This window comes from Lissotriton vulgaris, chromosome 9 (assembly GCF_964263255.1).
Source record: "Lissotriton vulgaris chromosome 9, aLisVul1.2, whole genome shotgun sequence".
In the NCBI taxonomy this organism is placed as follows: domain Eukaryota; kingdom Metazoa; phylum Chordata; class Amphibia; order Caudata; family Salamandridae; genus Lissotriton; species Lissotriton vulgaris.
In genome coordinates, this window is record NC_141697.1 from 1,114,102,858 (window position 1) to 1,114,127,609 (window position 24,752).

The 24,752-nt window shown below is 41.1% G+C and overlaps 1 protein-coding gene across 2 annotated transcripts in view; it reads left to right on the plus strand.

Moving 5' to 3' along the window:
* The window catches only part of ASB14 (ankyrin repeat and SOCS box containing 14), a 100,106-nt gene that overhangs the window by 17,395 nt on the left and 57,959 nt on the right, over positions 1-24,752 (plus strand). Inside the window, exons 2-8 of one of the 2 annotated variants that reach the window (XM_086939116.1) lie at positions 1,084-1,211; positions 8,134-8,194; position 8,791; positions 9,452-9,583; positions 9,672-9,830; positions 16,637-16,882; positions 21,306-21,477. In XM_086939116.1, coding sequence (XP_086795242.1) covers positions 1,090-1,211; positions 8,134-8,194; position 8,791; positions 9,452-9,583; positions 9,672-9,830; positions 16,637-16,882; positions 21,306-21,477 — 893 coding nt within the window. In that variant the 5' untranslated portion in view covers positions 1,084-1,089. Of the gene's footprint in view, positions 1-1,083; positions 1,212-8,133; positions 8,195-8,790; positions 8,792-9,451; positions 9,584-9,671; positions 9,831-16,636; positions 16,883-21,305; positions 21,478-24,752 lie in introns of those variants that run through there. The other variant, XM_086939115.1, reaches the window with a different exon arrangement.

A 24,752-nucleotide genomic window follows, 5' to 3' on the forward strand; every position in this document is an offset into this window, starting at 1 on the left:
GGACAAACTTTGAACATCTTGGTGGAAAACCCTTATATTTGGTACACCATCGTCCACCCCTGCGGTACATGAATGAATTATAACACACTAATAGACAAAAACTCCATCACCCAAACTCTTATTTCCTAAAAAATGCTGTTCCGTTAACTAAATTCTCTGTACATGCACACTTGGTTAAAATTGGCACAAACAGTACATGCATGTCAGAGTTTTGTTTTGTGCGCGTGGCAACCGTATCGAGAGGGAACCGTTCTCTTCAATGGCAAAGTTTGACACAACCTGAATAAAAATGTTAGTAATAATAACTAGAATGAAAACAATTAAGCATTTTATTAAATACAATTATTAGCTGCTTTGGGGGTGCATCCTTGTGAGCACCATACACTTTAAAAAAAAAATCAAGGACTTTCAAGTAGGAGGCCGCATGTGATAACTGTGAAATTTACAAACTTTAGATAAAGATCTGGAAAGCCAAAACACTTCCAAAGAAGCAAGAACACCTAAAGAAGCAACACAAAGAGGAGAATCGAACGCCTGTGTCTCAGATAGATGGCAACTGACTTTTCTTGTTTGCTAACTGATCATTGGTATGTGGGGTTGTTACTATTATTGGTGAAGAGCAAGACACCCATTAGCCAAATAACACCAAATAGCTCACTGGAACATATTGACTGTCTATGCATCATTTGCCCCATCTTTGGTATTTCCAGGAATGGGGGCATTTCGACGAGCAAATCTCCAAAATGTTCACTAATGGTGAATACAACTACTAATGGTGAATACAACTACTTCAGTTGTGTATTCAGAAGTTGTGTTTGCAGCACAACATGTTTTGCACTTTATTGCCATCAAATATTTTAACAAAAAATGGGGGCATTTCATTTGTAAATTAGTGATTAGATCATTCTGAATAAAGGTTTACTTTCACAACAAGTATTATGAAGACTTATGCTGTAAACTTGAAATGTGCATTATACACAGATGCCATGTGAAGCTGTGACCTGTTTCTGTAGAATTTCACACTTGCATAGAAATTGCAGTAAATTGATTCTGTTTGCTGCTTTTTGTCCTTTTTTGTAATAGAAATCTATGATGGAAACTTCTACAAGTGACGACCTTGATGACGCTATTGCTACTCAGTATGCGATTCAACAAAGTCTGATGGATATTCACAAGCAATACTGTATCACTAATACACCGGAAGCTAATAGGTAATGTATCATTGTGAGATGTACTGAACTTATGTTACAGGGTTATAAAACAATATGCTTTCATTTTAGAGTGTCCAAAGTAGACTCATGAGATTGACAATGTTCTAGTACTTAGGGTGTGATTGGTGAATTCCACTTGGTGTGACCATATACAACAGGTCGGTGAATACAATTGAATTTAGAAATCCTAACATGTTGCCTTAAGTTACATTTCGATTAAAATGTTGTGGTTCAGTTTAGTGTGTGTCGATGTGTTTCGGTCAGGTAAATCGGCCTGTGAGATTTTTCAATGTTGTGTGATAAAACATTTTAAAATCTTAACATTGCATAGATACTAGATGTATTCACCATCAACCAGCCAAAGCTATCCACATGATGTTTTCGTCGGTGTCTATAGACAACATATGAAAATGCAGGAAAACATTTTCAAATAGTTAAGATGCAGTCTTTCTCTCTGAAACAGAATATTTTAATGGCTATGTAACATATGGCAGTGTGAGATTCCTATATCACGTTATAAAATAATGGGGCATATTTATAAGCCCCAGGGCTCATTTTTTTGACGCTCCAGTGGCACAGTGTGCTGGCCCATATTTAAAAGACCATGCAAAGCCACTTTGCGTGGCTTTGCACAGCCTTGTAAATATGGCTCTCTTTCACGCAGTATTCTGCATTAAAGGGGCGTGTCATGGGTGTTGCCGTGGGTGTTCCCACACAACACCCATGGCCTTTTGACACTGCCGCAGATTTACAAAAATTGGTAAATCTAAGGCAGCATCAAAAACTAATGCCTTTCAAGGGGAGGCATTAAAGTGGCGCAACAAGGTAGAATACGCTTATTTCTCCTCTTTTTTGCTCTTTCTATATGTGCTGCATTCTTCAGCACACATAGAAGGAGAAAAACGCTATTAATTTTTGTTTTTGTGCAGGAAGGTTTCTGTTCCTGCACAAATACAACCATCCCTGCAATGCCTGCACCATGACGCACGGGTGCCTGCTTTGGCACACAGTTGCAGTTTTAGCACCAGCCCAGGGGAGAGTTCAGGGGTGAGCTGTATTCCTGTAAATACGGAGCATCCCTACATCTTTTAAATGACGCAGCTCGGTACAGCAAAATTGCTTGCGGCGCAGTGCTACGCCATGTCATTGTAAATATCCCCCAATACGGGACTACTTAAGCAAAAAGTACAAGATTGAAAAACTATTCATAGACAGGCTTTGAAGAGATTTCATTTCCACTAGTTGACATTTAGGGTAAACAATGTTGCACTTGCGCCCGTAAATCCACAATTGTGATTCACACTATGTGGTTCTCTAGGCCTGCAGATAACCGTTCAGTTTGAGACTGGGTGGGGAAAAACGTTTTTTCTTATTTTCATGAGAGGTGGCATTGGTAATAGGGAGAGCACCCATACTGGGTTGACTCTGTGGTATATACGAATAGGGCCAATGCTTTCCCCAAACGTGTTGACTTCTAAAAGTTCCCCACAGAAGGTGTCCATAAATTGTGGAGCAAATGCCATTCTTTTCAAGGATGCACGTGAAGAAATTTCTTCGCACTGAAAAATATTTCCATGTGAAGGAATAGGGGACAATTGTACCAAAGCGCATTTACCCTAATCATGTAGATTAGCCATGGCATTAGAGGCATCACATGGTCAATGCTGCTTGAGTATGTGTGAGGGCTCTGTTAATCAGGGAAATTCAGACGTCCTAGTAAAGCATTAGCCAAGTTTACAACTGCCTAGATGTCTGCATGTTTTAGACTTAGGACCAGATGCATCAAGCATCCATTTTGCGATTCCTAAATAGCGATTTTTTGCGAATTGCTATTTAGAAAGCGCAAAATGGTATGTATGTACAAAATCGCTATGTTTTAGCGATTCCTTATTATTCTTTATTTGCGAATTCGCATTTTGCAAATTCGCAAATAAAGAATAATTTGCAATGCATTCCTATGGGCCAGGAGGCCCATAGGAATGATAGTGCAATAATTCTCAAATTGCGATTACGCAATTAGCTAATCGCAATTTGAGAATTATTTCAAGGGTGCAGGGGTGTCTCAAAGACACCCTGCTGCACCCCTGAAATTTACATGTGTGTGCATGTGGCACACATACATGCCCTATGGGCATGTATGTGTGTCACATGCCACCCCCACAAATGCCAAATAGGGCATTTTTAAAAGAAATCGCAAATTACCACCAAGTACAAGTTGGTGGTAATTTGCGATTTCCTAACACAAATTCGCAATTCCAAATAGTTACATACATATCATTTAAGGAATCGCAAAAATTGTGATTCCTTAAATGCTATGGCAAAATAAGGAATCGCATTTTTTTGCGATTCCTTAAATTGCGATTATTGATACATAGCAAATCATGCTAAAAGGCCGTTTGCGAGTCGCAAAGGCTGAAATTCTGCGAATTTCGGCCTTTGCGAGTCGCAAAAGCCTTGATGCATCTGGCCCTTAGGTTCTTAGAGAAGGAACATTAAAATCACAAATCCTGACAAAATGAGGATGGTAAATAACTGAAAGCTAGAGTTTGTGAGTGAGGTTAAATAAAACATTACAAGACAACTAACAGCAGTTCACCCAACAATTAACGCTATCAACAACAACGAATTAATTGCATAGGCTGTGCAAGACACATAAAACTTTGGGGATGTTTGGGCAGCAAAATGCTTCCAGTGGAAGCAGTTTGTATTTGAGGATTATTTCAAGAAGCCCAGGGCGGTGGCAGATGTCAGATTTTTTAGGGTAGTACAACGTTTTTACTAAGCGAGCAAAGTCTCAATCAAATTCTAAGTATTGATTTACACCTAGTTGTCAGAGTTTACATTTTTTCCTATATCCATGCCTTTGCATAGTTATTCCAATCAGGCTTGCAATATTTCATCATAAGTGATATTTGGTAGTGAAAATGGTGGTGCTGCTTTCTCACGAGTTAACTTTAAAACTTTTTTGTTGTCATTTTCAAAAACAATGGGCAGAAAACCGACATGGTGAGTTGTGTTAATGTTCACGAGCAATAGAAGAAGTTGCCCTGGGTGGCTTAGTGCTGGATAAGTAAAGCTAGGTGTGTAATCAATAAAGGCAACCAGAAATGCAGAACAAAGTCTAGTACAGTAAGGCAAAGGATCAGTTTGAATACTTAAATAAGAAATGAGGCAGGTGAATGTTGGAATATTAAACCGCATGAGGGTAGCAAATCGAGGACTTGTTCAATATGTTTAAGGCATAATGGGAGGCGATGTTGCAGTAGCCTTTCTTGTTCAGTAGTAAGACATTATTCAGGGTTTTGCAAAGTCGAAGGAGAGGTGCACTGTATAGATTTTGAGCATGTTGTGCAAAGCAGAATTGGTTGCTAAGGTAATGAGGTTGGAAAGACTCTTGTCTCTGTTGAAAAGGACCATCCAGGCTTTGGACGGATGAGAGTTTTGATTTACAATAATGTGACGGAGGCAAAAGATGACACATTTTTGTGTGAAATGTCATGGTGCATATAACCCTCACCATCAACTCCATCACCAGTGGGCATGTTGCAGGGTTAACTGCTTGGCCCTTTACTTTTTTTTGTATACCACATAGCTTGGTAGCATTTGTTCCTCCTCTGGTTTCTCATGCCTACACTGATGATAACAAAATCTTTTTCCCTTTTGCAGTATTTAATCATGTCCTTCATGATTGCCTCTCAGACTGTGTCACAGTCATCCGGCTCTTGATGGCGCTCTACTCTCTTATGCTGACCTTACTCCATAAGCTAGAAATGTTGGTATAAGTTGCAACCTATTATCCAACTGGAAAACTCAAAAACAACTGCAGCTACTGCTGCTAGGGATAGTGGTGAACTTTCATGCAAGTAGTGCGTTCCTACCCACTTTCATTGTTAAAAGGCTCCATGAGCCGCCCCCAAGCTGATGAGCTTTGGAACTCCTGCACGCTATGAGCAGGATTATACCTGAAAAAATTGGCAGCATGTCCAGCAACCCGTAAATATGTTCTACTGATGAGGGAGGAATCCTGAAACAATGGTGTCTAGAGATACGATTTTGAAAGACGGCATTAGCTGAAAAATTATATGAACTTTGTGTAAAAAAAGAAAATATTATAAAAAGAAAAAAATGGGTAATGGTGCTGTTATATGCAAGCGGTGCATTCCTACCCACTTTCACTGCTGCTAGACACCAACCACTGAATATCTGTAAATTCTGCCCTGACATCCATGCCATATGGACAAATTCATTGATCTCTGCAATATTTCGTAGCATGCTCCTTTGCAGTTTATTAGTGGGACTCCCCTGCTATTCATTTCCCTCACTGGATAAAGTTATACAGTTCAACACTAGGAATCGTATAGCTTCACTATGACATTCCCAGGTGCACAATCAAGGCCAGGCCAAGAAAACTACCTCTTTGATCTCCCTAAAAAGTTTAAACATCATCATTTGAAGCACCGCCGCCACAGACTCTAACCCAAAAGGCATCCTTACAAACCTGTAACATCAAAATGGAGTACTAAAATTTCACTGAGTGAGACCATGAGCTTGAATTATGCTGCCAAAAGGCAATATCCATGTACAGCCGTGCCCCCCAAAAAAAGCCATGCCTTCCACTCACGTGGCACACTTTGACAAGCTCTAGTGCCAAAACATCGCAGTTTTTGCCCTTTGTAGGGCCTGCTTCAGCAAGCATTTTGCACAACTAAGTATAACCTAGGTGGGAAAACAGTGGCATTTAGGTAACTGAACATGATTCAGATTTTCTTTCTAAATAACTTACAGGTGTGTTTGCGGGCATGTCATAGCAGGGGTACCTGTTAAATGGACTCATAATTCTTTTGCAGGCCGTTTCCCACCCTGAAAACACTAAGCCATACAGGGTCAGATGTAGGTGGCCATTTACCTCCCTCAAAAAACAGCCCTATAACTTACAGTGTGTATCTTACCAACGTTTTTGTGTGCTCTGATTTTATGGGGTTTGGGAAATATATGTATATATAGGCCGTAAAGTGCATATGAACTACAGTTGAGGTATATAATGCCTGAGGTCCATGCATTTTTTCGGCTATGTTAGGAAAGGATGAATATTAGCAATCCTGGAAATCTTTGTTTTTTATAGTTTTGCAGGCATACACCTCAGAATGATTAAGAATCCCCAAAACATCTGAAATCTATTCCAAATGAAGAAGGAAGAGGAAACTTTGAAAGATGTGGTCTGTCTCCCATTCTTTGAAATCTTCAGTGCAGGCTGGACTGGGAGCCCAGAGAAGCCCTGGCAATTTTGTCTGGTCAGTCCCTGGAGTGGGGGGTGCAAATGTGAAGCACTACTACTTTTGTTACTGGGGGCAATAATGCAGCACAGCTGGAAAAAACGGTTCCCGGTAACAAAACTGGTCCCCATTGCTGCAAAACCGGGCCCCACCCTACCAACCTCTCGAGAATCTGCCCGATGCCCACAGGTCGTAGCTTCAGGAGGGTTGTTTGAGGTGTTACACTCCCCTAATAAATGTATTTTTCAATAAATAGTTGGGTACAGGTGCTTTCAGTCAGGTATGGTGAGATGTCTGTCAGATTTCACCTTAACGTTTTACATACGCACAGACAAAAACAATCTCTCCCTCACAGTTTTGAAAGTTCTCAAAAATATTGGTTGCTTTACAAAATATTGTGTTGTCTCTCGTAGTACTCCTACCAATACACATTCCTTTTCCTTTCCACTGCCCCTTAAGCCCTTCTCATGCATCATGCTTGTCCTATAATCAATTTAAACATTTGGGGGCATATTTACAAGGAAATAGAGGAGGGAGGTGCTGCGGCACATTATGCAGAACCACGCTCCGCCATTTGCAAAATGCAGGGATGCGCCATATTTACAACAATATGGCACATCCCTGTGTTTTGCCTAGCGATGGCGCTAAAAATAGCTGCCTAGCGCCAACACAGACACCCTTGTGCCACAGTGCCATGGTACCTGCATTGCAGGGAATGATTGTTTATGTGTTGGAAGGTGTCCATTCCTGCACATAAACAATCAATAATAGCGATTTGGTAATTCTATGTATGCTGCATTCAGCAGCACACATAAAAGTAGCAAATCGTCATTATTTAATGATTGTTTATGTGCAGGAATGAACACCTTCCCGCACACATACAATCAGTAATGGCGTGTTGCTCTTTCTATATGTGCTGCAGAATGCAGCACACATAAAAAAGCAAAAAAAAGAGGATAAATAAAAGTATTTCTCCTTGTTGCGTCATTTGAGCACCTACTTTTGCATGGCGTTAGTTTTTGGTGCTGCCTCAGATTTACAGACCCTTGTAAATCTAGGCCAGCATCAAAAAGCAATGGGTGCTGCGGCGTAAGTACCACAGCAACTGCCATTGCAGACACCTGTGTGAAAGGGTTCCATATTTACAAAGAGACATTAACCCCTTGCGTGCTGATGACAGAACGGTTCCGTCATCAGCATCGGTTGAGCTGTGCTGATGACGGAACCGTTCCGCCATGACTCCGCCCGCGCAAGGCGGAGTCAGCACAGGCGGAAAATACGCCCCGCACGCAAGGGGTTAAACCACAAAAAGTGGCTTAACACCACTTCGTAAACATAGTGCAGGCATTGCGCACCGAAACATCGGCAAAAGTGACGTTCTGGTGGCGCAATCTCTTTGTAAACATGTGATTATCGGAAAATCTGAAGCTTACACCCCCCCAATCTTACGGACCAAGCTACACCTCTGGATGCCTGCTGAGGCCAGTTGGGCCCTGCTTCAGTGCCTCCCTTACTAAAATGGCTGCATTGCTTTGCTTTGTATTAAGAACCTGCTCTTTTAATCAATGCATTATGCTAACTTTAATGTCTCTATATTTTAACTGTGTGGCACAAATACATAATTATGTAATTGTTTTCCCCTCTTGCAGCTTTTTTTCATTACCTACTGACCACAGTGCTCATGAGAAGATAGTTGCAGCAATAGACGCAGTTAAGTAACAGGAGATGCTCAATTATCAGACACTAAGGGCCTGATTATGACTGGGTTGAAATTCCAGGTTCAGTTGTTTTTAATGCATTCAATAATTATCTAATGCTTTAACCACCTCAGCCTTCGTTAAATTAAAGGGGAACAAACTTGCTGACATTTAACAGGGGAATAGCATACAGCATTTACTTTATCATGCAGATTTTGGGTATGTCCTTTAAACACCAAAATCCTTATGGTAACCCCCAAAAACTGATAATAGGTGTTACTTATTGCACCGAATAAATAACCTATCGTGGGGTATCGTTATATACGAGGTGTGATAAATCACATATTCTTTCCCAACCCATTTGTAATCAAGCTCTATGCTGGAGCCTTACATACTTCGCTTTTTACTTTGTATAATTTAATGTATGCAATGCAAGCACTTAAATCAAATAATCCTTACCTTGAGAGCTGTTCAAATAATGATAGTGACAATTACTATAGTCCATTCCACAGGCTGAATTGTTGAATAATTAATGTTGGTGGACACCCCAATCAAGCTCACCATATAGACCACAGACAGATAAAAGGCTGATCAACCCATTTACAAGAGGGTGGAAGAGGGAAATATAGAAGGATACCAGTCAACAACAGGTTTCACTAAGGATATACTTCTGCAGGCTTTCTCTCACCCCTTTTCATCCTTTGTTGTGTTTTTCACATTTTCAGCTGGTCATTATAGCACATAGTATGGATCAATGGTCAGCCCAATAATTATTAAAATGATTTCAGAATTAATTAAATGTAATTTCATGATATTTTAATGTAAAATTAATTAATTAGAAATAGTTTATATTTGTTAAAATAAAACAAGGATGTTTTATTTTTAGATAATATTTTAAACAGTACATTAAGTTTATCTATATTTGTAAATATTTTAAATAATTTAATTTAATTTAACACTATTTCCAATGGGGTTTTGTATTAAGTCCCTACCTGCATCATTTTCTAAGGAAGCGTGTTGCAGTATCAGTAGTGGCCCTGTGTGGTACTTTTAGGGGTGGTCTCATGAGGAGTACTCTTGTAAGTTTACACTTTTGAGTAACTTTACACTCGGAGATTGTGAGTAGCCCAGAGTAGTAAATGTACTCTGCATATGCATATTTACCTTTGTCAATAGCCCCAATATTTGTTTGCAGCTGAAGTAATGCATGGTATGTACAAGTTTCCGCTGGGCATTAAACCTGACTTGGCCCTATGTTCACCTCTTACAGGTGATGAAAAGACATTACAAAATATGAGCTCCCGCTTTCGTACCTTCAAAGAGGCAGACGGAAGAGGATGGATTCCTTTGCATGAAGCTGCAATAAAGCCAAATAAGAATATTCTTGCAATAACTCTTAAAGGTTCATTTCTTGTCTTCATTCACTTAAACATAACCTAAGACTATTATTTACCTGTAAATTAATTTCAGTTTTTCACCATCACTTTCAGCTTCATGTTCTAGTGTGTGGGAGAAAACCACTCTAAAGGGGGAGACGCCCCTCTATCTGGCTATAGACTATTGCCAACTAGAAAATGCTAACTTTCTTCTTAGCAAAGGCTGTGACCCCAATGCTAAAAATGAAGAAGGGGACTCTCCATTAACTGCAGGTAAACCAGTGCATTTATAATGTTGTTTATGTCAATATTTCTAGGGTTCGTCATAATATGTGATAGTTATGATGTAAACTTTGTATTAGGGAGAGTTATAAAATTCGCTAAGCGACAGCTTCCCTTATCTTCTTTATTTTTGCCTTCTGGATATTGCCTTGGACTGTAAACTGGTTCTTCAAAGAATAACAGGAGTCTTTTAACATGTTTCTGTCTCCAACCCGAGTTATATTTTGGTAGTCATAAAGGAATATAATTTAACCACCCTAGCATTTTCTATACATTATAATCTTATAGGTAAAGAACATGCACAAATGACAGAGGTTTTCTTACCACAGGTGTTGACACTACAGACAAATTATTTTTGTAATTTAGTTTTTCTATTTGTTGGTAAACATTTCTGTCTGTGCTTAACGGTACGAAAGACATTAGGCAAATGCTGAGATGCTGCCACTACCAAATAACCTTCTGGGTTCACATCCTCTAAAGTAAAGTAAATGACTTGCTTGACCCCAGTTATCTCTGATAGATGTTCTGGGAATATCTGCTGTAGGATAGTAATATATTTATTCTGCCTCCCTCACATGATCCCTCAAGGCTGCAGGGGACAAAAATTCACCAAGAAAGCAAATGCAATAGAAGCAGCTCTATACCATATGCTTAATGGATAGATCCTAATTATCGACCTACACTCAAAATAGACACCAAAGCAACCCTGATCAGACCAAAACAGCAGAAGTTTAAATGATCAGAGCATGAGTAGCAGAAGAAACTTCTTACTACATGTTCAAAGGGGAAACACAAATCACCAGCGCATGCTTACTGAAGACAATGAGTACGCAACATGTGTAAGCCCTGGGAATTTCCAGATAATTCCATGCTGTTATCATATAGGCATGTTTTTTCTTGAGTCTTCTTTGATGATCTATGTCAACCTGCTCATGGACTCCTATCATGAATATGTACCAATGAAAGCACACAGCAGCTTGACTCAGCACAATAATCCTCCAAAGAAATGCCTGGAAGATGGTGAAGATGAAACACATGCTGAGAGTCAAAATGCCAACCAATAGAGCGTGTTCATAGAAGATATTAAGCACTGCACAGTAGCATTCCCAGAGAGTTTCCAGATAATGTATTCAGGACTGTTGAGGCAGAAATAAATAGGCTGAAAAGTTTGCCCAATATAGAATGATTGAATGGCATTAAAATTGAATGTGTGATTAAGTTTACTTTTTGAATGTAAAATTGGATCCTACGCATTGTACAACAAGTACACCATTGGATGCAGCATGATAAACCAAGCAGCCAATAGCATGGCGTGAGATAAATACTTCTTTGAGGTGGAGCCAAAGCCCACGATTTATATAATTTAAAGAATTGTTAACAGTCTGGCAGATGGATAAAGTTATCTGTAGACAGGCCTAAAAGTGGTATTATAATCATTTCACTGGAACTATTGCAGCCAACTCCTAATGTATGTATGACAAAAATATTTCCAAACTTCAGTAGTTATGATTTACAGTGACAACTTGCCGCGCCCTTTACATCACTTACATCCTATTCAACCAAAACATAGCACCCTGATACCTCACTACCATACTGCACAAGCATCTCCTGTACATAGATTTCACCTATACTATCTTAAACATCTGGAATTGCACCTGGCATCTAAGTTACTGACAAAAGCCCTATACATTGGTTATATATGATTTTGACATTTCAATACATCTATTGCACAATGGCTTGACATTCAATGGGAAAAAAGGGTAACATTCTCAGAGTGATTTTTACAAGGGACCTTCCCACATAAAAGTGAGAATTTTGCAAGAGGCTCAGTATAAATAAATATACTTTTTTAAATTGTAAAAATATGAATTTCACACTTACATGAGAATATAATTAAAATGTAGCAGACCCCTACTTCAGAGCCTGAATGTTTCAGAAGTGCCTTTGTAGTACATTTTTATTTAATGTTATGACTAGCACAATATACAGTGCAGGCCAGTTGTATTCATGAGCAGTGCCTTGAATATACATTATACAATGGTACACCGATGTAATCAGCTTCTTCAATTAATGGCTTTGTTGAGGAGGAATTAATACCCATTTGTACTCAAAATGTACCATCCATGGCCCCCGGTTTTATTGTGTTTCACAGGGCAACCCTCTCGTGGCATGCGGTCTCTCATGCTGGGAACAGCAGTCCATTCCGCCGTACCCATTCAACCACAGGTGTTGTCCTTTCTAAATTCGAGGTATTTGAATGTCTTTGTGACTACAGGTTTTTGGGTCCTCTATATATAGTGAGGCCTGCTTATACACCAATGGAGTAGGATAAGTCTTCCAGCCATTGATTTCCACACTTAATAGCAACATACTTCTAGTAATCTGATTCAAATGTGTTAAGGCAAATTGGTGTTGCATTTCTGAACTGGCGAGTTATATTGTACCAAAGGATCAGTGCAGTGCGGACTCCCGGAGCTTTTTCAGCTATGAAACTTTAGAGGTGCCTTAGGTTGCTATAAAAGACACCAGGACCTCCCTCCCCATGCATGCCAGGAAATAACTGGGGACACAGTTCTATGTTGGCGTCCTGTCTTGAGGTGAAATAGAGGGAGAAGATGAAGGATATGGCCTGGAAGAAAGACATATGATATGTCCCTCGGGTATGACAAAAACAATGAGTTTGTCTTTACATGAAAAGTGGAGTCAAAGTTCTAGTGTTAGCCTATGAAACTTGTGGCATGGAAATTCCTACATATTGGGGACTAAGGAATGGTGAGTATGTACAAACTGGTGGTTTGAACGTGATAGCATGTGGTAAGGTCAATGACATATGGCTAGCAAGAATACAGAAGCTGTTTGGAGGTGAGACTACATGGGTGTTAAGAGTAGGGGTGTTGAAAAAATGCCATAGATGCATGTCCAGTGAGAGGAACTACAAGACACATGAGCAATTTAGACTATGTAGACCCTTAAAGAAAAGTCACAGTTCCTCATAGATTATGCTGATGGCATTTGTTTTGGTTTCCATTGAGCATGAGCAATTAAGTAGTAGTTGTTTAGTGAGGTAGCGCTGAACTTTAGGCAGCTCATTGTGTATCTCTCCTAGAGAGATACATATAATGGTGACGAAATTCCTGCCTGGTCCATTAAAGAGGAAGGAAGGTCCCATTACAATACAACCTTTAATAAACATGCTGTGCTGGTCCAGTCTTTCAGAGCCATTTTACATTGGTTGCTCAAGTCGTTCTATAGAGTTCCTTGGGAAGACTAGAATAACAATATTGAAGCTGTTTAAAGGTACTGTTGCCAGGTTATAGACACCTGGGGTCTTAAGTGACTAGTAACTGCTAGTCTACGAGATACAGACAAGGCAACATGATTCATAACACGTACCAGTAGGCAAGGGAGTGTTGGTTACTGTGGTGTTTTGTCTGGAAGAGGTAAACCTGGGGATGGTCTTAGAACAGATGTGGACAAGACTCAAAAAGTGTTCTCGTCATTTCTAGTCATATACTACTTCGATAAGTGAATCTTTTTGGGTGGTTCCTCCTTTTTAACTGTAGTTACTGTCAGTTTTGGATGCTGGACACTGGAAAGCTGATACACACCCCACAGTGCTTGATCTCTGACTTCTAAACAATGCATCATCTCATTAGCTGTCTCCATTCTGGTACTTGGGACGCCCCCTCCTAAAAGCGAGCCGCAAACCCTATTTTGTGAGTCGGTAATAGGTTACCGACTCGCAAAATAGGGTTTATAAATAGGGCCGACTGATTTTGCAGTCATATTTTCTGTTTTCGATCACAAAATTGGTCGCACATCTGGTCCTTAGTCCCCTGCCCTAAGAAACAAAAAAGGAGCAGGGTAGGGATACCTAACCCATTGGCCCCATGGCACCCCCAGACCAAAAATGATATAAAATTGCAGGACTCCTGTGTTAGCTGGAAAAAAAATAGTGGCTTGGCTGCATATCCTGTGTTAAGCCCCAGGCCCGACCCTCAAGAGGCTCTGGGGAGCCGATCCCTAGGGCTGAAATTTACCAGAATGGGGAGGGTGGCCATGTGGGGGCAAACACCAAGTCCGCTTCCAGCAGGTGGGAGCTCTAAAAATGCTCCCACCCGCTCTGAACAGACTGATTCCCTGCCCGCACTGAAGTGTGCAGGGAAACAGACTGAAATAATGCTCCCATCTGGAAGGAGCAGCATTAGTAGCTGCTTTCTCTGGGTGGGAGTAATATTAGCTCCCGCTGCACGAGGGGAGCTGGCTGGAGCTGCAGGATCCTTGTAGTCCCTCCCTGTGGCCCCTAACAAGAGTATGATGGGTGCCATGGGTAGGTACCAGCAAAAGACTCACAAATGATGGACGAAATGCAGAACAAATCAAAACATTCACCCCCAGTCAAGAGATTTGGGTTAAATGCATCGTTCTTTTGCTCACCATGCCACCCCAGTTTAGACCCAGCTATATGCAAAACTGTCTTGACCCAGTTCATCATGGGAACAGTGCAGCCTGAACTGCCAAGCCAGGCCCTCCTGGACTGGAAACAGGCATCCTAGGACTGGTTTCGGGGTTTCCAAGGCACCCACATTTTAAAAATGCAGGCCTCAGGGAATACGGTCCCCGAGACTGATAACTGCTCAGGGAAGGGGGCCACGTGCCACCCCTTTAAAAAAATACACAGCCCTGGAGGATGAGATCCCCAGGGCCAAAATAGGCTTGGAGAGTGGGTCGGCAGAGCACCCCCTCCTCTTTATAGATATATGTTTGGCTCTGGGGGATGAGTTTTTCTTTGGCTTTTGTAAGTTGACAATTCTCTTGATATATATATATATATATATATATACAGATATATATATACATATATATATATATATATATATATATGTATATATATATATATACACATATATATATACATATATATACACATATATATATACATATATATATATATATATACACATATATATATATATACACACATATATACATATATATATATATATATATATATATATATAAATCAACAAAAGTCCGCCAGTCTCCCAGCCACAAACGGCGGCGGGCTCGAGTGAGGAGGCGACCCTCGTACTAGTAAGTTGACAATTCTCTTGATATATATATATATATATATATATATATATATATATATATATATTATTGAAAGCCCGGATACTGTCAGGTTGAAACGGTTGGGGACTAAAGGAGATATCGTGTCCCAGAAGCATGAGGCATGGCGAGTCGACACCTTTGTAGCGCCAACCCGCCCTGCGCAGCATCGCCCAGAAAAGATTTTCAAAAACAATGTATGCTGGGACTGGTAGTCACAGACAATGGAGTGACTGACCAGCGATGTCTGAGATAGGCATTCACCGTTTGGGGCGGAGTGGCGCACAACCTATCAGTACAGGGCAAGACAGTACATCTTGGATACACGCCCAGTACTTTGAAACAACACACCACTGGCGCTGAGGGAGGCTCGAAATATTGCCGAAATGCATCCGCCGATAGTGGGTGATGAAGTTGCTCTCCTCACCTGTGTGATGGAATAAAGGTGTCTCCTCGTGGTCCCCTTCTGTGGCCTCGCACTTTTTCTTCGGAGGAGGTGGGAACTGGATATGGATATATATATATATATATATATATATATATATATATATATATATATATATATATATATATATATATATATATATATATATATATATATATAAAATATTTTTTGTCAATTGAATTAAGGCTATATTGTGAAACAGAGGTGCCCCCCCCCCCTACAGTGACAACTAAAGTTTAGGCCAAAGAAATGAGGGTTTCAGCATTAATCAATCTAAAGATGTGATTCAGAGTTGGAGTATTAACATACCTTCTATTCTGTTGTTTTTTTAATTGGTGGAAAAACCTAAAATGTGGTTGTGGTAGTTTATAAGGGCCGGATTTTCACTTGGGGGTAATGGAAATTCCTCCAGTTTGTAGAGAAAATGCTAAATGTTCTGTAGAATGCCTTTCCTGTGGAAGAGACTCCGCTGGTACATTTACTATGCCATACTATCACAGTGGTGATGATAATTATGCTGGTGATTCCTGCTTTCCAACGCGATTTAGCACCTCGTCGAAAAAGATAGTTTATTCCATTGCTACGCAACTCTAAATCCGGCCTCTGAAGCATTGTGGGTGAGATACCACACACTGAAGATACCACATTTCTTACTTGCATTGGGACTGAGCATGAGCTCTCGAATCCCCATCATGGAGAAGCGTGGCTCAATGGTTAGAGCGGCAGACTCTGATGCAGAGGTTCAATTCCCGCCTCGGTGGCTCTTGGGCTCAATATCCCCGGACCTGATAATTCTCGCCTCATGGGTCCCACTCTGTGACTCTGGGCAATAGCTTGCTTAATCTCCACAACGGCCCGAGCAGCGCTTGGATGCCTGGCTTCACTTTGGGGTTGCCCAGGAGTGGACATCTCACAGGAAAGCCAGGAAGGGTTCTACAGCGGTATGAATACAGCGCTACGAGACCTCTGGGTAGAAGGCGCTATATAAATACAAACACATTTACATTTACATGTGCATGTGATGTGTTTGTGGGTACCGAGTGGCACAGTACAAGGCCCATAGTATGTGTTATCTGTTTCCTTTGTCTTTTTTCACTGTGTTTTTTATAAGTTGGTAAAATGTAAGAAATCCATTAGAAACAAATAACAAAGAATATATTGTGCAACTTTCTATCTGAACTACGTATTGAAAGCTGTTTTGAAAAACCTTAAAATAATGTCAATTTCCATTTTCACCTTCCAGCCATCCGCCGTGGTTCATATGACATTGCCTCTTCACTAATTGGCAGCAATGCAGATGTTAACTTGCGATGTGTCAATGAGAGGACAGCTCTACATGAAGCCGCACAGCTGGGGCACAAGGATATCGTTCAGCTTCTGCTTCTTGCTGGTGATGATCCTGATCCACGCAGTTCCTCTGGGCGCACGCCGCTGGCGCTGGCATCTCAATATGGTCACAGAGATATCATAGAGCCCTTAATACAAAAGGGTAAGAAGATGAATAGCAGTTGTGTTTTTTCCCAAAATTTTAGACCCGATATAGACATTGGTGAGGGCCAAACATCCTCCAAAAAGTGGAATCCCATTTCGGAATTTTAAGAATAAAGGTTACGCTGCTGGTGGCTCTCTCTTGCCCAAAAAATGTTCGAAGTAGTCCAACATACATTTAAAGTATTAAACTGTCTCCATGAGCCAGCTGTCACCTACATACAGCCAATACATTAATTTCAGGTCTTTTAGAAGTGCCTTGGTGATAGATTAAAACATTTCCCAAGCCTCTCTCATGTCTAGCTTGTAAAACCAGGACCTGACGTAATGAAACCAAGGCAATTTACATCTCAGATCCAATCCTTACAATTCAGAGAATAAATTCTTACCTGGATATTGACCTTGCTAGATTAAAGTCTTACCCAGAAAATAAGGGGTTTAAGAATAACAATGTGCTATAATCTTTAGGGCAAAACCCAAGCTCGTGCCATTTAAAGGAGCCCTTAGAGGCCTTATTCATCATCTGCAACCTGTCCTATCAGAAGCCATGAAAGGCAGGGGCAGATAAAAAAAGAGAAGGGAATCAGCTCTACCCCAGCTCCTCATTGGGTTGAAACTTCTCGACCTGGTTATGACAAATGGAAGTAGTCAATCCTGACAGCTTCCCATTGTGTCTTTTAGTATAGCTTTCTGAATGCTGATATCATAGCAGATGCCATGAGGTGTAGAGCCTGGAGCATGGAGCCATGAAGCCAAGAGCCATGCTGAGGAGAACTGACAGCCAGGCCAGAATAAACGTTTATGAGAATGTCTGTTAGTGTATGCATGTGTGCCAGGAGGCCTGTGTAGTTATTAGTAATATATTAAGGTATCCTGGACAGAATTTTGGCTATCCCTGTTGGCAACCAGTGCCATATTTGTGGGCTTCATTGGTGACGTGCTAGTAAACCTTCCTAGTAGTTCCTAGATAGTCGTCCATCTGTGTGACTCATGTATGAGCATTCTTGACGAAATGCATGCATACTTGTGGCATATTGGTTGCCTACTTTGTTGAGTTCTTGATGGTGCGCAGTCTATCACTGCATGACAGCGCCCATTAGTGACACATATGTGACATTCTTGATGGATTGATCGAAAATGCCTTACAGAAAATGTGGAGGCCAACACAACATATGGAACGAGAACTGCCAAACACGGTATATAACTGCAACACTTTTAGGTCTTGCCTAGGCAGCGCGCATACGCTGTCTCTCCGAGACATCTAGTGATCTATGTGCGTTGGAAAACTCTGCCTATTAGTAATTTCTCGCCGCTTGACATTAGTTAACTTTTGAAATTATTTTGTTAGCGGGCTTATTATTGGCTCTTGTGCTGACATGTAACTTCCAGTTATTCCGGAAGCAGCACCGCTTAACTACAGATTCTTTACTTTCTCATTTAAAGTAGTGTGCATTAACATGTGCTCGCTACCTTACATAATGATTATACGCATACACCAAAAGTTTGACGTGGGTGCATGCGTATTCGACAGCACCAAAGTCAACAAAACGATGAGAGGCGGGGGAGATTAAACACTCTACCCAGGATCACCGGCTGTATATCCACATTATGGCTCCCCAACATTGCCTGCCTTTCCGACACTGTGCTTCTGATCCCCCTTTTGGCAATCCGAAACCTGCAAAATAAGCCTGCAGCAGTCCGGGAAACGGTCTCCCTCCACAAGCGCCACTCCTGCACCCAACGTTCCCGCATCCCCTCCCATGCCATGTGACTCCCCAAACAGTACCCACTTAACTAAATTTACGCACAAACTCCCTACACTCCACCCGCTGACCTCGCTCACTGAACCCTCTGTAGCACCTCTACTTTATGTCCACGCTAAAGTTGCTGCTCCTATCTCTTATGCCACTAACAACCATTGACAAAGCCAAGAGACCTAACCCGTTGTAAGTATGATGTTCCTTGTAACATCATATATCTTGATGCAATGACAGAAACCGTCAATTACAAATCGGGTGGCACACAATGCAAAGCACTGGCTTTTAGCTTCCGTGATTTAAGCCACGCCCTCCATTATTGCTTGACAAATATGTATTCACACTATTGGAGCGTTTTTGGCCCCATCAGCACTGAAGGGAAATCGTTGTGTGTGCATCCGGACGAAGGAGCAGCCAGAATAGTGTCTGAGAGGTCCGACTCATTACATGACAATCACTACAACTCACGTCATGGAACCCCCCCCCACCATGCCCCCTGCCCAAAAGGTCTCCCGCAATCCTGTCCACCCCTGGAGCTCCGCACCATACCCCCAAATAGTAGCAGCATTCAAACCACAGCCCAGAACCGACACCCAAAACCTACTATCCTCACACCCCAACCACCCACCCGCCCGTACATTGCTGTTAAATATTGCCAGGGGCCCTTCCAGTTCCACTTAAAAGCACAAACAACAGGGGGAAGATATGTTAACCTCTCATCTCAGTGGTAACTCCCACAACTTGCCTGAGCCTCTTCCTTTAAATTTGTCTCTGTGGTCTTTAATGTATGGTAATCAGATCCCATTTCATCCCTTCTTATCTGTGAAACTAGCTACTAATGTTTCTTACTTCTCTCTATTGTGTCATTATTCCCCAGGGAAATCGGGCAGGATTGTTGCACTTTGCAGTTTTAGACTGACGAATGTTATGCCATTTCTAACATAATACACAAGGTGTTGACATGCTAATTTTTGAATTGATATGCCAATCTTTTAATTGGTCCCGAGATAGAACAAGCATTTGAAATGCAATGGGTCTCGCATTTACGCGAGTTTAAGCTATCGGCATTGTAAATGACAATGCCTTTTATTTATGTTTTAAAAACCAAAACATAAATAAAAGGCATTGTCATTTACAATCCCAATAGCTCAAACTCGCGTAAATGCGAGACCTATTGCAACTGCTGGTTTGTTCTGCCTGCTTCACCAACCCCAACTTCACAAACGCCACTACCACTCATTGTCTTGGGGCATGTCAATCGCTTTATCATACATCACAACATTCAATATGGATCAGAGAAGAGGAAGTTGAGTATTCAAGTTTTGCTTCCAATCAGCTCACTCAGAAAGAGGGCCCTAACTGGCAATAAAGTCCTACTTTTTTATCATTCTTAATTAATGTAACATCATTCCACCAGCAACCAGAATGAAAATTCCAAAGTTTTTGCTGCTGTCGTGGAGTTCATTTTACGGTACACGTTGCTTGCTATTACATCATAGTTTAGTTTTCTTTTATTCCGCAGCTGAAGGAGATTGTCTATTAAATCCTGCTTCTTTCAATGAAGATATTGTAATATGAATAATTCATGTTTTAGAGGATATTACCATTGTGATAATTACCCCTCATTCCCATATTGCACTCCCATTTTGACTTGGAGTGCATACATTGGATGGCAGGCAATTCCCACAAGGTATCGACTTCAGAGCATTCACTACTATCCAACGGTGGTTCCTCCATGGGAGTGAAGGAGCGTCGCCTCCCCCCACATCCTGGGCACAAAGCAAAAAAAATGAAATGATAATAAAATGTTTTTATTACCATCTTATTTTTGACACTCTGCCAGCAAACAGAGTGCGAGGGCAGGGCAGGGCCTGTGAATCACTGCTGCCAATGATTGGCAACAGTGAGAAGTGGGCGCTTAAGTTTATATTACGCATGTTGGTTTGGCCCGCTACCTTGCTATGGCCAAACTGACATGCTCAATTCAAACCTCTCTGATCCGGCTGTCTTGGACAGCTGGGTTGGAGAGCAGGCCCAGCCCTACAGTGCCTTTTGGAGCATGGAGCCAGCTCCCAAGCTAATTAAGACTCTTTAGAACAGTGTTTTGATTGGAAGAGAGAGTTGGCTGTGGGCTTCCTGCTCAGAGGGCGTGCTGCAGAACAAGGGGCAGTGCTGCAGAACGCGGAGCGGCAGTGTCAAGTAAGCGATTTTATTATGTGTTTATTTATGTTAGTGTGTATATTATTATTTGTTATGTGTATTATGTGTATTTGTTTATATGTATGTGTCTATATTATGTGTATTATATGTATTTGCTTTGTGTGTATTTTTTTGCGCCCCCCCCCCCCCTCAATATGATTTGCCGCCAACAGCCACTGCTGCTATTATATTAAAACATGAAATCTATAATGATATTGTGCAGGTGGTGTAGTCGTCCAAATACATGTCTATCATTATTAAATGATATATTTCCAGCCCTGAAATAGTTAATGAACTAAATAATGTGATTTATGGTCAAATTGACTTAGCTTAAATGTTTTCCAATCACTTTTTTGTTAAAATGTACATTATAATCCTAATGGTTCAAGGAATACTTTTAGGATGTTTATATTCACTAAAAGTGCAGCTTGATTAAACTTGCTAATTATGTATTATATTTCCCAACAGGCGCTAATGTTCTTTCTCAGGCTTCTGACTGTGCTTCCATACTATTCGAAGCTGCCACTGGAGGAAACCCAGATGTAGTATCACTGCTTCTGAAGTATGGGGCAGATGCCAATGTTCCGAAAGAGTCTGGTCACTTGCCAATCCACGGGGCTGCTTACAGAGGACACTTTTTGTGAGTCAAAAAAGTATATTTTCACTAGCCTATCAGTGATATCACTCTTACGATTAACAACATTTTATTTAGTAAGAACACATTATTTATATTCTTGGACTAGCACACTAATTAAATGCTGCTTTTATTTACAATCGATCAACACTGGATGTGAAATGAAAATTATATATGCAATGACTTATATCAACAATATTGTAGATAGCATTGCTGATGTTTGCGGGTAGATTTTGGAAAGGGACAATTGTAGTATGGGTATAAACAAAAATTACATTTTAAACCTGAAGACTTGTCTGATTGTTTGCAACTAAGTTTCAGTGGGTAATTTGCAACGTCAGTTTTCGGTGAAGAAATTGATGGAACAGTCACTGACCATGTCATGAGTGATGTAATATGTGACGTCATCAGCAGTGCATTGCGGGCGCGCGAGTTATAGTTAGCTGAACTAACTATAACGGGGGAATTTCAATGGTTTTATATGAGTGAAATGTCCAGCTAACTATAACATGTGTCAAACCTACGGTTTTTCAGTGAATTTCTAAGGTTTTTTAAATGCTAATTCCTAACTATAACGTGGCTGTAACCTATGGTTTTTTCAGTGAATTTCAATGGTTTTGTAAATAAAAAAATTTTAATGTAATAATTGTTATCTTTTTTAGACTGATTTACTACATTATTATACATTTATTTTTAGATATATTATTTTTTAAATTACATTACATATTTTTTATATAAATTGTTAAAAAATGTTTGTACACCTCTCTGCAATGCAGCCCACGGGCGCGTTTGCAGAGGGGGAACTAATTCCCCTTGCATACTGGGGGTCCCTGGGGACTAACTAGCCCACCTGGTACCTCCAGTATGCGCCAGGGGGCTGCATTGCAGAGAGGTGTAATGAGGCTATGCCCCTTTTTACACATCTCTGCAACGCACCCCCCAAGTGCGTTTGCAGAAGGGAAACTAATTCCTCTTTTATATTGGTTGTCCCTGGGGGCCAACTAGCCCACCTGGAACCTCCAGTATGCGCCAGGGGGCTGCATTGCAGAGAGGTGTAATGAGGCCACACCCTTTTTTACACCTCTCTGCAACGCAGCCCCCGGGCGCGTTTGCAGAGGGAGAACTAATTCCCCTTGCATACTGGGGGACCCTGGGGGCCAATTAGCCCACCTGGAACCTCCTTTATGCACCAGTGGCTGCATTGCAGAGAGGTGTAATGAGGCTATACCCCTTTTTACACCTCTCTGCAACGCAGCCCCCGGGCGTGTTTGCAGAGGGGGAACTAATTCCCCTTGCATACTGGGGGTCCCTGGGAGGCAACTAGCCCACCAGGAGCCTCCAGTATGCGCCAGGGGGCTGCGTTGCCTTGCCCCGGAGGGCGGCGGTCCCCGGGGCAGTGTGGGGGAGGGATTGGGCACCCCCACACTTCTTTATCACTATGCCCCCACAATTTGGTCCCCATGGGGGGTAATTTTTAAATAAACATACCGGGTTTTTAAAAAAAAACATTTTTGGCCTTGGGGGTCCTTGTGGGACCCCATGAGCAGGCCTAGGGGGTCAGGGTGCTTCTACCCTGCCCCCTTTTTGTGTTCTACACGTTTGTTTTTCTGCTTTCTTGTGCCTCGGTCTACTGAGCACAAGATGGCTGCCAACACTTCCTGGTTTGAAGTGTTGAAAGCCAATGAGCATGCAGCTCGTGCTCGAGAAGTTTTAGAACTCAAAAAGTGGGCAGGGTAGAAGCACCCAGACCCCCTAGGCCTGCTCAGGCGTTCCCACAAGGACCCCCAAGGCAAACATTTTTTTTGGGGGGGGGGGACAATCGCCCCCGCGATTTTTCATTTTTTTTTTTTTTTGCCTTGGGGGTCCTTGTGGGCTTAGGGCGTCAGGGTGCTTCTACCCTGCCCCCTTTTTAAGTTCTACACTTTTTTTTCCAGCTTTCTTGTGCCTCACTCTACTGAGGCTCAAGATGGCTGCCATCAATTTCTGTTTTGGAGTGTTGACAGACAGTGGCAGCCAATCAGCATGAAGCTCGTGCACAGCAAGGTGCGCTCACGGTTCGCGCTTATAGATATATAGTTGATATATAATTCTCAGCAACTACTCGAGGGATTTACACCATTTAAACAAAAGCGTGATCTGCATACCAGACCCTACCATTTTCCCAAATTTGGTGTAATTCCGTTCAGCGGTTCGGCCTGTAGCTGTGTCTAATCGTCCTATGGAAATTAACACGGGGAAAACACGTTTTGGTACCCCTCTTTTTTCTCGGCCCCCGCTTGACAAATCTTGCAGAGACTTTCAGGGAAGGAGCGGAGCGGAGCGGGCCATCTTCTTTGAGAAATTTGCGGAGATTCATCAACCGGCGCCAAAGTTATTCCCAATAGAATGTTGCGGATTTCCTATGGAAACTAGTTCCTAACTATAACTACCTACTGGCGACCGCCAGTAGGTAATATATATTCCCATATATATTCCCGTAACGGAGAAGGAAACTCACGCACTCCTGGGGGTCTTTTCTTATTAGTTTAATTCAGCAAAAGTCAAACGCATTTTGACTGTTATGCCTTCATCCAATGTCAAAATGCTCGGAGGCATATTTTTTCTTTTTATCTCAGTTTCATTGGACATTTTTTGACTTAGAAAACCGACCATTTGCTTGCAAAGGAGAATTATGTTATTGAAGTTAAACTGTATCATTTACTATTATTTATCAAATACCTTTTATCGCATGAAATTTTACAAGGCAGCACGTTAATTGTTTTCTAGTTATTGACAACAAAAATAATAATGTTCTTAGAATGATCTAACAATAAAAAATATTGAGAAACATGAAAAATTACAAAATTAAATTAAAATGAATCATACGTAGAGCACTTCATTCCACCCTCATTACTTAATCATGAGGTTTTCACATTCATATTTCATTTAAATGTAGTTAAAATAAATGTATTGATATTCCTTTCATACTCAATACCAATTTCCTTGTATTCACAATTGTGCCCTGAATGGGCCTACATTTCTTTGAATGACTACTCTGCCTACATTAATAGACAATTAATGGAAGGTTTTCTTTTACCAACAATTAGGTTAAGTCCCACCAAACTCAATATTCTTCTATTCATCCTTATATCCCAATGTTACTCTCTCTAAATGATGTTGCAAACAGTATTGAAGAGTGGGAAGTGATATGGATCAATCTTTCATCCTATATGTACCCATCATTTTTCTTCAGAATTGAGACCTACTGGAAGTTTGGTCGGTAAGGTTATGAATGTGGCGGG